Source organism: Patiria miniata, unplaced genomic scaffold (assembly GCF_015706575.1).
Source record: "Patiria miniata isolate m_02_andy unplaced genomic scaffold, ASM1570657v1 HiC_scaffold_29, whole genome shotgun sequence".
Taxonomy (NCBI): Eukaryota; Metazoa; Echinodermata; class Asteroidea; order Valvatida; family Asterinidae; genus Patiria; species Patiria miniata.
The window spans coordinates 4,354,206-4,366,899 of record NW_024037068.1 but is presented as its reverse complement, the minus strand read 5'-3'; the positions used below and the strand labels follow the sequence as shown (position 1 = coordinate 4,366,899).

General features: G+C 38.4%; 1 protein-coding gene across 1 annotated transcript; it reads right to left on the bottom strand.

Moving 5' to 3' along the window:
- Nucleotides 1-6,068: 6,068 nt before the first annotated feature.
- On the bottom strand, nucleotides 6,069-12,205 carry LOC119735878. The gene is made up of 5 exons (XM_038209822.1): nucleotides 12,127-12,205; nucleotides 8,416-8,585; nucleotides 7,859-7,972; nucleotides 7,255-7,353; nucleotides 6,069-6,453 (listed from the first exon to the last, which is right to left on the bottom strand). Exons 1-5 carry the CDS (start codon nucleotides 12,203-12,205, stop codon nucleotides 6,133-6,135), a joined length of 783 nt encoding a protein of 260 aa, XP_038065750.1. The 3' UTR covers nucleotides 6,069-6,132.
- Nucleotides 12,206-12,694: the final 489 nt, after the last annotated feature.

Here is a 12,694-nt window from a genome sequence, read left to right as displayed (position 1 = left end):
CATCCCCCAATCGTTTATCTATGTGCATGTACACAACACGGAGGTGAAATTTCACGTTCAATTCAGTTTCCCACATTTTTCGCATAAAGGTTTCCCCTGTCTCTGAGAAAAAAAATGCCCAAATAAAATCTCAGCTCCGAAAAGCCTTTCCAGAGAATGATTGATAACTGCATTGTTCAAATTGATACAGTGCTACTCTTGTTCATTACAAAGCATATACATTTGGGTTCAGCTGTAGGCCACCGAACTTTAAGGCCTTTGATAACAGCTCAGGAATGCTGCCACTTTCGGGAAATTTGTGCAGACAAACTTTTTCATATTTTGGAATTTGGAATTTTGATGCAGTTTGCATTTCCGTTAAATTAAAGTTTGTTTTTTTGTTTTCTTTTTAAGAAAATCGGCGCCCCCCCCCAAAAAAAAAAATACAAATAAACGATTTTCCTCAGGCCTTGACATTTCTTGAAGTGATTCGACAACACTTGCAGAATGCAGACGATTCATTTCGTCTTAAATTATTTAGCCAGCAGACTTCAAAAGAACATGGAAAAAAATGGTGGTTAAAGTGTATACAAGTGTATATACAAAGTAAGTATATATGTGACCGCAGTTACCTCACATTATACTGGGACACAGGCGGCAGTCTTTTTGAAGTCTTGACTAAACATTTAAACGCTACGGGGAAATTTTGCTAATATCATCAATTTTTTTTATGACAACCGAGATGGTTTTGAAATAAAGTTTTATTTCTTCTTTTTGTTTGTAAAGACTATTCGTAATGTAATACTCAGCAGGCTTATAAGTTATACAACATTTTTCAAAGGAATTGGGACGGAGAAATTTTCTGGGCCGGTTGATTTGCTCAGCCGTGGGGTGGGGTGGGGTAGGGGCTGCTTGGGGCAGGCTGTCCCCTAATGAAATTCAATTTATTTTATTTTCTTTGTTTGCAAGGCAAATTTCTGGGTAGAAATGTATGTTTTAATAGTAAACATGACTTTTTTTGGCTTGCTCGCTCCGCTCGCTCGCAAAATAACACATGTTCATATTTTTCACCCGGGGGCTGTCATCAGCACCTTCTAATTTTGGGGTTCATTTTCAACTTATATCAACAGTGACTTTAAATTCTATATTTGATAGGCAAAAATAGTGTTATTAAAAGTAAAAAATAAACATTGTGAATTTTGCTCTTAATGGCTTAAAGTACTCATGATGTAGGAGAGAACATCTAGAATCGTAGAGCTTCCAGTGCCCTCAACCCTGCCCGCAAGGGATTTCGCGCTTCAGTCTCGTTATGTGTGCAACGCGCACAAAGTTTTTGTGCCCCCCCTTTTTGAAAATCCTGGATAGTACCGTATGTACTTTGTTGGTTAGTGTTTACATTTGCATTAAAATTCCATCCACCCTTGTTCGTGGGAGTGTTTCTGGAAGGATATCTGAAGCACACAGATATTAACTTTTTTATACACTGTAGTTTCATTTTCATCAAGCTTTAAAGAAAAACACCCGCTGTTATCAATAAATATCAGTAGTTAAAGAAAGACTTGGTTTGTTTTTACCAGTAAATTTTGCCTATTTGAAACCCAATTCAAACACATACAATATACTATTGACCATACGCTATTAGAGCTTACTGAAACTGTGTTCTGACAGATTTGTTAAAGCACACTGCTTCACAAACATGTTTACTTTACATTGTGTGGACATTCTTTGTTTTTCGTGAAGTTAAGAAAAAAACCTTTAAAAAAACCAACATTTCACTCACACTGAAAACACTTCCAACCCATTTTTTTCTGCGATTGCCTTAAGTGTTTCTTTTTATTTTGCCACGGATAAACCTAACCCCAAATGGCTATAAACCTGTTTTTCAGAGAGGGGAAAATATTGTGTGGACATGGGCAAGTCCACACAACGTCGCTGCTATCTGGTTTATGTGGACCTCTGTTGTCTGGAAGTCCACACAATGAATGTCATGCTTGTACACTACGACAAGCTAAACACACACTAGCAAAGTTTTATAAAGGAACAAAACTGCGGCGATAATAAAAAGGATATTCGTAGCCATGTCTGGACTTTAAACTTTTCGACTGTTATGTTTGCCTTTGTAGTCAATTTAAGGCGTCAAAATTGTATAACTATTGCAGGAATTTCAAACGCATCATTTACATAGTAACGATTATTGACTATCAGACTGTTAAAACGTGTTTTTTTTCTAAATTCATTTTCAGACCCATGGAAACAGAGTCAGTTGACGTTGATCTTAATTGCGGTCGGTGTCACGGTGGCACTCTTGCTGGTTCTTGTTGCGGCGATCGTTTTCTGGAGACGCTGGAAGAGTAAGTTCATTGCGAACCGTGTTTATTGCAATCTCTACTTTTGATACTGTCATCGTACCACTAATCCACAAATTTGATACTTACAGTCAGTAGCTGCTGCTCTGTTGTTACTGACACCGATGTAGCAAAATATTGGCAGGGGGCCCCCTTCTCGTTTGTGTTGGTCATTGTGTTCACCACGTAATGTGCATATAGGTGCCCCTCTGTCGCAAATTGGGCAGGGTATATACTGAAATCACTGCTGATGTGCCGCTCGCGTATTGTTGTTTCATAGGAGGGATGGGCCAAGTCATGCATACTCAGCTTTTCCTTGGAACCATTGCAATACTCTCTTCTGTTCTCGTTCTCTATTTTTCTTCAATAAAAAAATAATTTATAATATATTATTTTAGAAAAAAAGTCAATGAAATTGATCAGCAGCGATATGGATTCAAACTAGGGTTCTTTGTATCCATAGCTTATCTCGTTTTCCACTAGACTACTGTGCTTTAATGTAACTGGTTGACTAAATAACAACAATGCTCTTGACGTAATTGTTTTGTTCTCATGAATGAACATACTGGCCGGATCGAAAGTACTGAATTATTCATGACTTGGCCCCATTCGTCTTGTGAATAAAAAATACGCGTGCCGCTCTGCTGTCCTATATATATTGCTCTGCCTCTATGTTGTTATTTTGCACCGTAGCTGCTGAAAAATTCTGCATTTATGTTGAATTTCAACTCTTCTGGGCTTGCACAAACGTACAACAATAGGGATTTTTGTCACCAAGCTAAGACATTTGACCAACGTAGGAACCTCAAGCTTTCTTTTATAGTGTTTGATTGTACAAAGACATTTTTTAACAATGCTTTTTCTGTCACTTAGCGCTGACTAATGGGGACGCCGAATATTAACATCATAATATGTTAGAGTAACCATAAACTCACATGTGCTTTTATACCACGTTGTTGGTTCAAGATACCAATATGGGCACGGTCGGGTTCAATACTGATTAGGGTAAACGTTACGATCAGTTGCAGTGAGTGTGTTGTAGCCTGTTAGTTCAGCACCTGAAGCAAAATTGAAATATTTTTCTTGTGGTATGCTAGTAAACTAAACAATTTATTCGTCGAGATTAAAACTAAACATTATTGTTGATTGTCCAGAATGCACATTTACGTTTCGAAAGCAAAGGTTCCTTCTTTTTTTTTATTTCTTTACACCGTGCCACTCAAACATCGAATTAAGAGGTGATTCTACTTTGTTATGAGTTTCTTTTGTGCGGGTTAAAGTACATCAATCGGAGAAAAAAAAGCGAAAGTTCAAGCTGCACTTTTTCAATGAATCCAGGTGGGAAAGGAAGGTAATAATAACAGAAACCGATAAAGACTTTTGTTTCTGGTTTGATTTTTTTTTTTTTTTGGTTATTCCTATCTACAGATAACATTCCCCCCGATGGAAACCAGTGAGTAAATTATATTATAAATATTGTCATCGTCAGAGGGGCTCTGCTTTGACAATAATTTATTTGAATTAGTAATGCGGTTCAGTTTCTTTTTGCGCTTACACGAGAGGTATTTTCAACATAATTCCAATGATCTTCATCGCTGAAGATACTTTTCCAACCTACGCACATTTTTAAAGAAGCATTATCGCAGCACACTTTGAAACGTTCCGTGCTGGAATAATTCCAAATGTCAGTTCTTACCGATAACTCAATGTTGCAAACGACTCCTTCCTTAAACGTAAAGACGAAGGAAACCGTGGAAAAAAGTGTGACTGTGTGTTTTCTCAGAACCATTAAATATCAAAGATCGATGATCTCATGAAATCTGGCGCAAACCTTAGTATTGTGTTGTAAGATAATTACTACTAAATCTGCTTGAAAAGACTATTAGCCCCCTGCGAAGGGCGCCCCCTCTGAAGAAAGGACATGTAAGTTTAAATTTAATTTTAAACAAAATGTACTCTGTAAGGTTGCTATAACATTTACACTGCAAAAACTGTGTTTAGACTCTAAACGTTTTTCTAAACACTTTTTTGCTATCAGTTTGTAAACATGTCCCATCGATAACACTTGCAGTGTTTAGCACCAAAACACTTGGTGTTTAGATATTAAACATTTGGTGTTTAGATATTAAACATTTGTTGTTTAGAAATGAACATTATGGTGTTTAGAAATTAAACATTACTGTGTTTAGAAATTAAACATGATAGTGTTTAGAAAATAAACACAACACTTCACAAAAGGAAACTGAAAATTCACTGATTCGTTTTCAATACACTTTTTTTTTATTTTACAACTTTTTAACTTATTCTAAGACATTTTGAACAAACTTTAACAAACTTTAATGTCCAACATTTTCATAATTTTGTTTGAAATTCATTTAGCATTTAAAGAAAATTAAATGAATTTAATTTTAGAAAAAAATCAATTAATTTATGCTTTTAATTCAAATAGCTCATATTTCATATCATTTTTTAATATACAAATTTTGTATTTAGCTTTTAGCAATGCACAATTTCCACCTTTTAGTGTCCATAAAATGTTTCTTTTTCCTGAGGAACACATCTTGTGACACCATGCTCTTCTTCATTGAATGCTTGACATCCCATTTGAGTTGATTTTATTAAAAAGTGCACCTTTATAATCATTAAAAAAAAGTACAGTCGAACCCTGATAAGAGCACCGTCAATACAACATCCTGCCAATATAGGTCTCGTTCAAATGACGTCATTTCCTACAGGCCATGAACTGACACAACAAATCCGTGAAAAAAGAGAACATTTTACAGCGACAAAATGTCCCAAAATCTGGTGCCTTTTTGTGCTGAAATAGCCGTAACACATCAGTGGTTTCTGCCTCAAATGACATCTTTTGCTCATGAATATTCTCAATGGCATAAAAACATAAAAGGCACCAAAAATCAGGTAAAATGGCAAATGAAAATTGAAAATAAGATTAAATGGCACACATGCATTTTCAAGGATTGCATGTAAAATTACATTGCACATGGGCTCTTTAAAATAATAATTTCAGTTACACTTTGCATATTAATACACGTACTACATGTCAAAAAGGCTACTCATCATCCTAAATAACTTTTTTGTTTGCCAATGGAATTAAACCAAAATTTCAGATTTTGTAAAAAAAGCATGACACATTTTATGGAGCAAGTTTCATCAGTTTTGTGCAAGAGGGTGAGAATTATACGCCATACGAAAAAAAAAACTCACTTCAGAAAATTGATACTGTGTTGGAAACGGTGGCAGAAGGGGCATGCTGCTGCTGACAGCTTCTGTGAAGGAATGCAGGATCACTCCTGATGTCATTGCACAACTCTACGATTGCATGTTGCGCCAACCGAACGTATGCAATGACATCAGGGGTAATACGGCATTCCTTGCCACCGTCTCCAGCTCTATATCGAAAATGGAGGACGCCAAGTCGAAATTGGCAGATTATAATAGTGATTATTTTTTTTGGCGCATGGCGTATAAATCTCACCCTCTTGCACAAAGCTGATAAAAATTGCCCCATAAAATTTGTCATGCCTTGTTGACATGATCTGAAATTTGGTTTAATTTCATTGGTAAACAACAGAGTTTTAGGGTCAAAAGCAGGACTTTTTTCAACAATCTAGCTTCCCACCAATTTTCATGACAATAGGAACTTCCCTTATACATGTTTTTAAAAATGGAATTGTTGATGACATGAACATGACGTCAACAGTTTTCACATTCTAAAACTCCTAAGTGAACATAGCAAAGTTATTTAACATTTTTGGAAGTATTCAACTTTTATGTTGTTTTGATGTGCTTATTCAACATGTTGCAGGGACCGCAATCTTTTCTCAAATTTGAAGAAACTGCAAGACCGCTCAAATGGAGACAGTCTGTCTTTGAGCAAAAACAGTTGCAGGAAACCAAGAACCTGGTACTGTATTGGATACTGAAGGTCCCAGGCATAGTATGCTTGGGACAAGAACAGGACCATCTCCATCACATTTTTTGTGTCCCTCATCTCTACGACATTACCATCATGTAGAAGGAACCCATTGGACAGCTCATGATCGTCTTCATGTGATATGATGACTAGGCGGGGTGCCTCGCTAGCTACAGACGTGGGAATGTACGTGGCCTGGTTATAAAGAGAAACAGGGAGATAAACGAAAGAATCAATTACCATGTGTACAGAAGTAAGCTAGTTAGGGACCGATGGTTGCACACAGGTAAATTATAGACTTGTAGATGTCGCAGTTGGAATCTCATTTACATACAGCGCACTGATTGTGTGCACAACGTGTAATGCAAGTCAAACTTGAACTAATCGTATTATTTCATAGGACCCTATACCCACACAAATTACTTTTTTGTTCTTTTGTGGCATCACCCATAGAGATCATGGTATGACATCAATAATCATAGTGTGTTCATGCATCGAGTAACCCATAGAATTAAATTATAATCATAAGGACCTCTGCGCATGCCAACTACTAGCATTTGTCTAAATGTTATATTAGAGAATACCTACCCTGACAAAAGACATTTGATTAACTATTTGAAAATGTTGACCAGTCAAACACTGTCACAAACACATTTCTCTCTATGCACAGTAAACAAATAAGGTTTACTACACACTGCTGAGGGAACCCTTCACCAGACACTGTAGCACACAAAACTACCCCTGCCTATTACTCACCGACACGTCCCCAACCACCCCAGTACTATGTGGTTTCATTGTTTCTTACACGTAAATATTCTGTAATACAATATAGTGCAGGTGCTACAAGACATACAGCATAATGGGCTATCAGCAACCATTATCATGTATGTGCTTGTGCACTCTCAGGGGCAAGTTAATGTAAAGCATGTATGTATTTATTTATTGGATAATTTCTCAGGCAAAATATAAGACAACAAAAGAAAAGTTTGCACTTACTTTTTCCACCGATATTGCTGGTTGAAGTTTCTTGACCCTCTTGGTTATGGCAATCTTGGTGTCTACGTATTTAAGTAGTCCGATTTCACCCTCGGTGTTCTTAAAGTAAAAGAAGCGTTCCGAGATTTACTTCAATTATCAATTAAAGAAAAAATTGGGCATTAGAGGAGTGCCGGGTGCCTTGCAGAGTTGATGTGACAATAAGTCAATGATAACGGCAGACTGTTGCACCCCTATTTACAAAACAATCGATAATATAGGCAACACCTCAGTAATCAATTTGCCCTTGAAATCCGAGTCAGCCTTTCCTGATTTTGTTATTAATCATTAAAATTCTTTGAAAACCGTGCCTGCTTGTATTTAAGCCAACATATTGCCATCAATTATCAATATTTTTTAGTAAAAAATCCGAAGATTTATTTTAGATTACAAATATCCTGCAACAGCACATCTCTAGATTTCTTTAAATAAAAAATAACCTGCGACAACACATCCCAAGATCTATCAAAGTTCAATAGTACATGTAGCACCTTCAATGATGATGAATTATCTAGTCTTCAAATCCACTGAGTGTAAGTTTTTTTTAAGTACATGTAAGACTTACCTCAAATCTATCCTGCTTGGTGCACTCCGTTACCATGTTGATTAGACTGGTCCAGTTTTGCTGTAAGCTAGCCTCTGACACTTCTGGTTGCCTTAGGAAGAATTCCCTCTTTATCTGCATACAATACATACAAAAAAGAAAATGTTTACAAACGCACTAACATAAACCCAATACATTCTGTACAATGTGTGCTTATGACAAATTACATCATGTCAGATTGATTATACAACTTGAAATACAGGTTGTAGTAAATGAGTTATTATGGGTGGCCATAAATACTCATGCATAACAAGCAAAATGTCAGTTAGCAAGTCATGAAATTTAATAGCATTTTCTTCATTTCCAAGTGGGATAAAGTTGTGCCTTTCTTCCAACTCAAAATGTATGTTTTAATACTTGAAATTATCCTCTTACGGCATAAAGCAAATTTTTTTTTTTGAAATACAACATTCAATCAAATGTGGAAATAATAATTTAATTAGTCTTATATTTATAATGAAATTCTAAATCCCTTGCAGTTCCCTTGCAGTTAAAAGTTAAACAAGGTGTAAACTTACAAACTTTTCCTCCAAGAGGAAGGGATAGTCATGAAAAGTTGGTTTCTCCCTCTTGCGCAAGTTAAAGGTCAGTTTTTGGAGATGTCCAATTTTGGCCTTGTCAGGCTTGTCCTTCTGCAGTTCAGAGAGCAGATCGGCTTTCAAGAGCTCTTCAGGGCTGTCTCCATCAGCTACAGGAATTATTTGGAAACATCAAATCTACAAAGAGTTAAAGCCTATGAAAACAATTGAAAAACTGTGATTCTGAGGATCTTTGCGTATATGTGCGATGATGAAGTTCATGCGTGGCCTATTTTATTTTTAAAGTACATTTACAAAAGTGCAATAATAAAAATAAAACGTTACACGGAAACAATATCCCACACACCATGAACATTCTGCGTCCAATTGCACTAGCGTACACACTAGCGTACACATTAGTGCTAGGCTCAGTGTACATGTACATCTGTACAATTGTACCATTGCAAGTTGATTCGAACGTATTCGCTCATGCGGAGACACGGTGGCTATTTACTAAATTTGCACATTCAGAAAGTTGTGAGTTCTTCTCAAGTGGCTCTCAAAAGTGGTAAAAAACACGCCCTCTTTCATTGGCGCACAGAGCCCGTGATGAACCAATGATAGCAAATATTGGACTTGTACATGTACATGTATTTGCAAAACAAACGCAATGGAAATTGTACATTCCTGTACAGTACTATGAATATGCATTATTCAGTTCATGACCTCATGTTTGTATGGCCATAGGCCAGCCGCGCCACACGCCCGACAAACATCATAAACTGCAATGCCCTAGCACGTCGGCATAATGCATACATTACAACGCGGCCGCCATTTTGAAATCGCATGAAGGACATTTTCGGGAACGATATTTGTGGAAGATGATGACTGAAAGTCGTCTTTTGGCCAGATAGATGGATGAAAATATTGGGACCAAAGAACGTTTTTTCGAAAAGGTATGAGTTCCTCTCTGACTAGGAACCTTAACTTTGGAAATTTTTGTCCTGGATGAGAAGATATATAATTTTGATCAAAATTGGTAGCAAAGTCGCTACATTAGAGTTCAGCGTTAAGGGGAGCGTTGGCGGTCTGGCTGTACTACAGAGCTTGCGATAGTACTGTACGGTCAGATGCAGTCGGGCTAGTTGCAAACAACCTATTTTTCATGGACTGAACTCCACATACCTCTTGGGAAAAAGTTGGAATTTTGTTTTTAACCTATTGAACCGGAAAAGATTAACTCAGTGAGATCTACAAAAATAAACAAGGAATTAATACACAATTCAGCAAAAAGACGTGCATACTGTTCGTATTCTTTTTTTTTAAATGTCCGCGACCCAACCTGACATTTTAAAACCAGCACAAATAATAATAATTTAATTCAGTGCTGCAATTTTTCAACATGAAATTTCACAAAAATTAGACATCTGATAAAGGCAGCACTTTCTGATTATGCGCCTATCAATTGTTTCCCCCACCTCTCCCCTCTCGGGCTGCCCCACCCAAGACGTAGGGATTGTCACTTTTGAAGTGACAAAATCCCCACCCCTCGGGCAAAATTGAAGTGACAATAAGTGACTGCCTTTAATTCCATTAATACGCCAACGTTAACAGTGAAATTTGAGTGACCAAAATCCCCACCCTGGGGCATGAAAAACGTGACCAAATCCTGACATCAGACATTGGGCAGCGCGGGGTGGGAGTGGTGTGGGTAGCCCCACTAGTGTGGCCGAGGTAGCTGCGCTGAACCTCTAGCCACACACCAGGGTATTGCACACTACTGAGGAGGTTCTCAAAAACATTACGCACATTTTCTTACATGTATTTTATGATGTTTTAGCTTTCACTTCTGAGATGCTTAGGTGTAATAATATCCAATTTTCCGAATTTTTTTAAAATATTTCTGGAGCCCATATGCACGCGAAAATCGTCTGTTGATGGCAGCCATTTTGAATGTACGAAGCGATGACCCCAAAGCTGTGACGTCGCGCTTATGCAAATCATCTTCTTGCTCAACAGGCGCGCGAGTTGTGATGCGATGGCATCACGAGGCCACGTGATAATTGCTGCGGATAATTTGGTATCGCACTGACGCTCCGGACACTCCACATGTCCAGATAGATGTACAATTCCAAATAATTAGCAGTGTTTATCACATGGTCTCATGATTAGCCCGTCTGACGCCACCCGCACGCCTGATGGCCTGATCCGACAAGATCGATTTGCATAAGCGCGACGTTACAGCTTTGGGGTATCGTTTTGTACATTCAAAATGGCTGCCATTAACAGACGACTTTTGCGTGCATATTGGAAAAATTAGATATTATTACACCAAAGCATCTCAGAAGTGAAAGCTGAGACATCATAAAATACAACAATGTAAGAAAATTTGCGTAATATTTTTGAGAACCTCCTCAGGAGTGTGCAATACCCTGGTGTGTGGCCAGAGGTTCAACGCAGCATACCGCGGCCACACTAGTGGGGCTAGGGTGGGGGAAGCATTTGAAAGCGCATTAGCCTAGAAAGAGGGTGAGTATGCTTCTTTATGCAAAAATAAACTATGCCTACAAACTAACCCTAAATGTGAAATGGTGCCTGGTGGAAGTGTGGCCTTTATTTACAGAGGTAGGCCTAGGGCTAGGCCTAGACTTAGCCCAGGTGGACACCCTTTCCTCCCTACGTTACGGAGGGAGTCCAGGATATGAAGTGCGTCGATTATGATAATGAGTCACATTTGTAAACACATACATGTGCATTTCGAACTGTAAAAGGGAATCAGGAACCAGCTTGAACTGGTATCCGCGATAAAAGCTGCGCTAGTTCCCGACTCCCTATTATCGTTTGAAATGCACATGTGTTTACAAACGTGATCCAGTCTACTCATTATCATAATCGATGCATCGCGCGCGCTCGGTAACGGAATCGCACTCGGGATACGGGGACCATTGAATGTACGCTGGGCATGAAGAAGAAAATCGCGTCGTTCAAACATTAAACACGATCGGAAATTTAACGTGTTCAAGATCGCGAGGGGAGCTCTCCGAAATGAACGGAAAATTTCACTTTTTTCCGGATCGTAAGTAAACTTCAGTACAACCATCTCAATCATCGATGTCTACTTGTACTTCAGGTGGCATAGGGCCTATCTAGTAATTTGGAGGCCGTTTTGAAGGTGAAATCTGATGTTTTTTGTTGGAAAATGTTGGTTTTTGGGACGGTGTTGTCCAGCTCGCGGTATTAGCTTGGACCCTACTATCGCCAGACCATGTCCAAATGTTAAAAAAGGCAATAAGTTGGGTCCAAGATACTCGGACTAGGCTAGGCCTAGACTATAGTCATGTACGTCCAGTAAATTGGCCACATTATTGGGGCTAGCCTAGTAGAACTAGAAGTAGAAGAACGTTTCGTGAGGTTGCAGACTTTGCATGCTTTGGGGCAGAGACAAAACTTTCTGAAGAATAACAAAAAACCGGTGGTGTCCTGAACTACACAAACTCCGACCGGTATGCATGCCTGTAACCTTAGCCGGCCTACTCAAAACGCTTCCGCGGTGTATACCGCATACGCTAGGCCTACCGTCATTACCGTACCGCATGAATGCATGCAGCAGGCCGGTTCAACCGTCCGGCAGTGAGTGGTATAAAACTTTCTTCCTCGCCCCAAAACGGAACAATATCGTCTGTTGTGCACACATAATGATTTAAAACTTACCCTCTAAGGTTTGCAGTATTTGAGGGGGTAAAATCCCCTGCAGAATTGTTTCCATGTTATGCATTCCGTTGATCGACATCGGGGAGGCACCGATGACCCTCGCTGGCTAGGCTGCGCTCAAACAAGATGGCGTCGGTGAAGCATCACTTTTTGCCGTTTTGCGGCGCACATGTCACATGACTACCGGGAGCCAATCAGCACAACGGGATCGCGCAATAATGTTTAGAAAGTGAATTTGGGTGTTGATGTTTAGGATATAAATACTGTCTGTTTAGGAATTATACACGAATTTGATGGTGTTTAGGAATTGGACATGTTTAGATTGTTTGATTGTGTTTAATTGCTAAACACAGTTTTTAGAGTGTATTTGTGATCTTTCATAAGGGTAGCCCATTCATATATAATGTAGTTTTCCACGGGGCCCTGGACAAAAGATTACAAAGAATATAAGCAATGAGACAAAAACAAGCAGATATAATCATTCAATAAAAGAGACATGAACGGGTATACAACTTGAACAATATCAATATGTTTATGAAAAAGACATAGACAAAAGTGCTAATAAAGA

Coding starts and splice junctions, on each gene's coding strand:
- LOC119735878 (XM_038209822.1), bottom strand. CDS start 12,205: ATGTCGATCAACGGAATGCATAACATGGAAACAATTCTGCAGGGGATT. Junction 7,973..8,415: donor TCCTCTTGGAGGAAAAGTTT/GTAAGTTTACAC, acceptor TATTGTATGCAG/ATAAAGAGGGAATTCTTCCT. Junction 7,354..7,858: donor CCAAGCAGGATAGATTTGAG/GTAAGTCTTACA, acceptor TTTTACTTTAAG/AACACCGAGGGTGAAATCGG.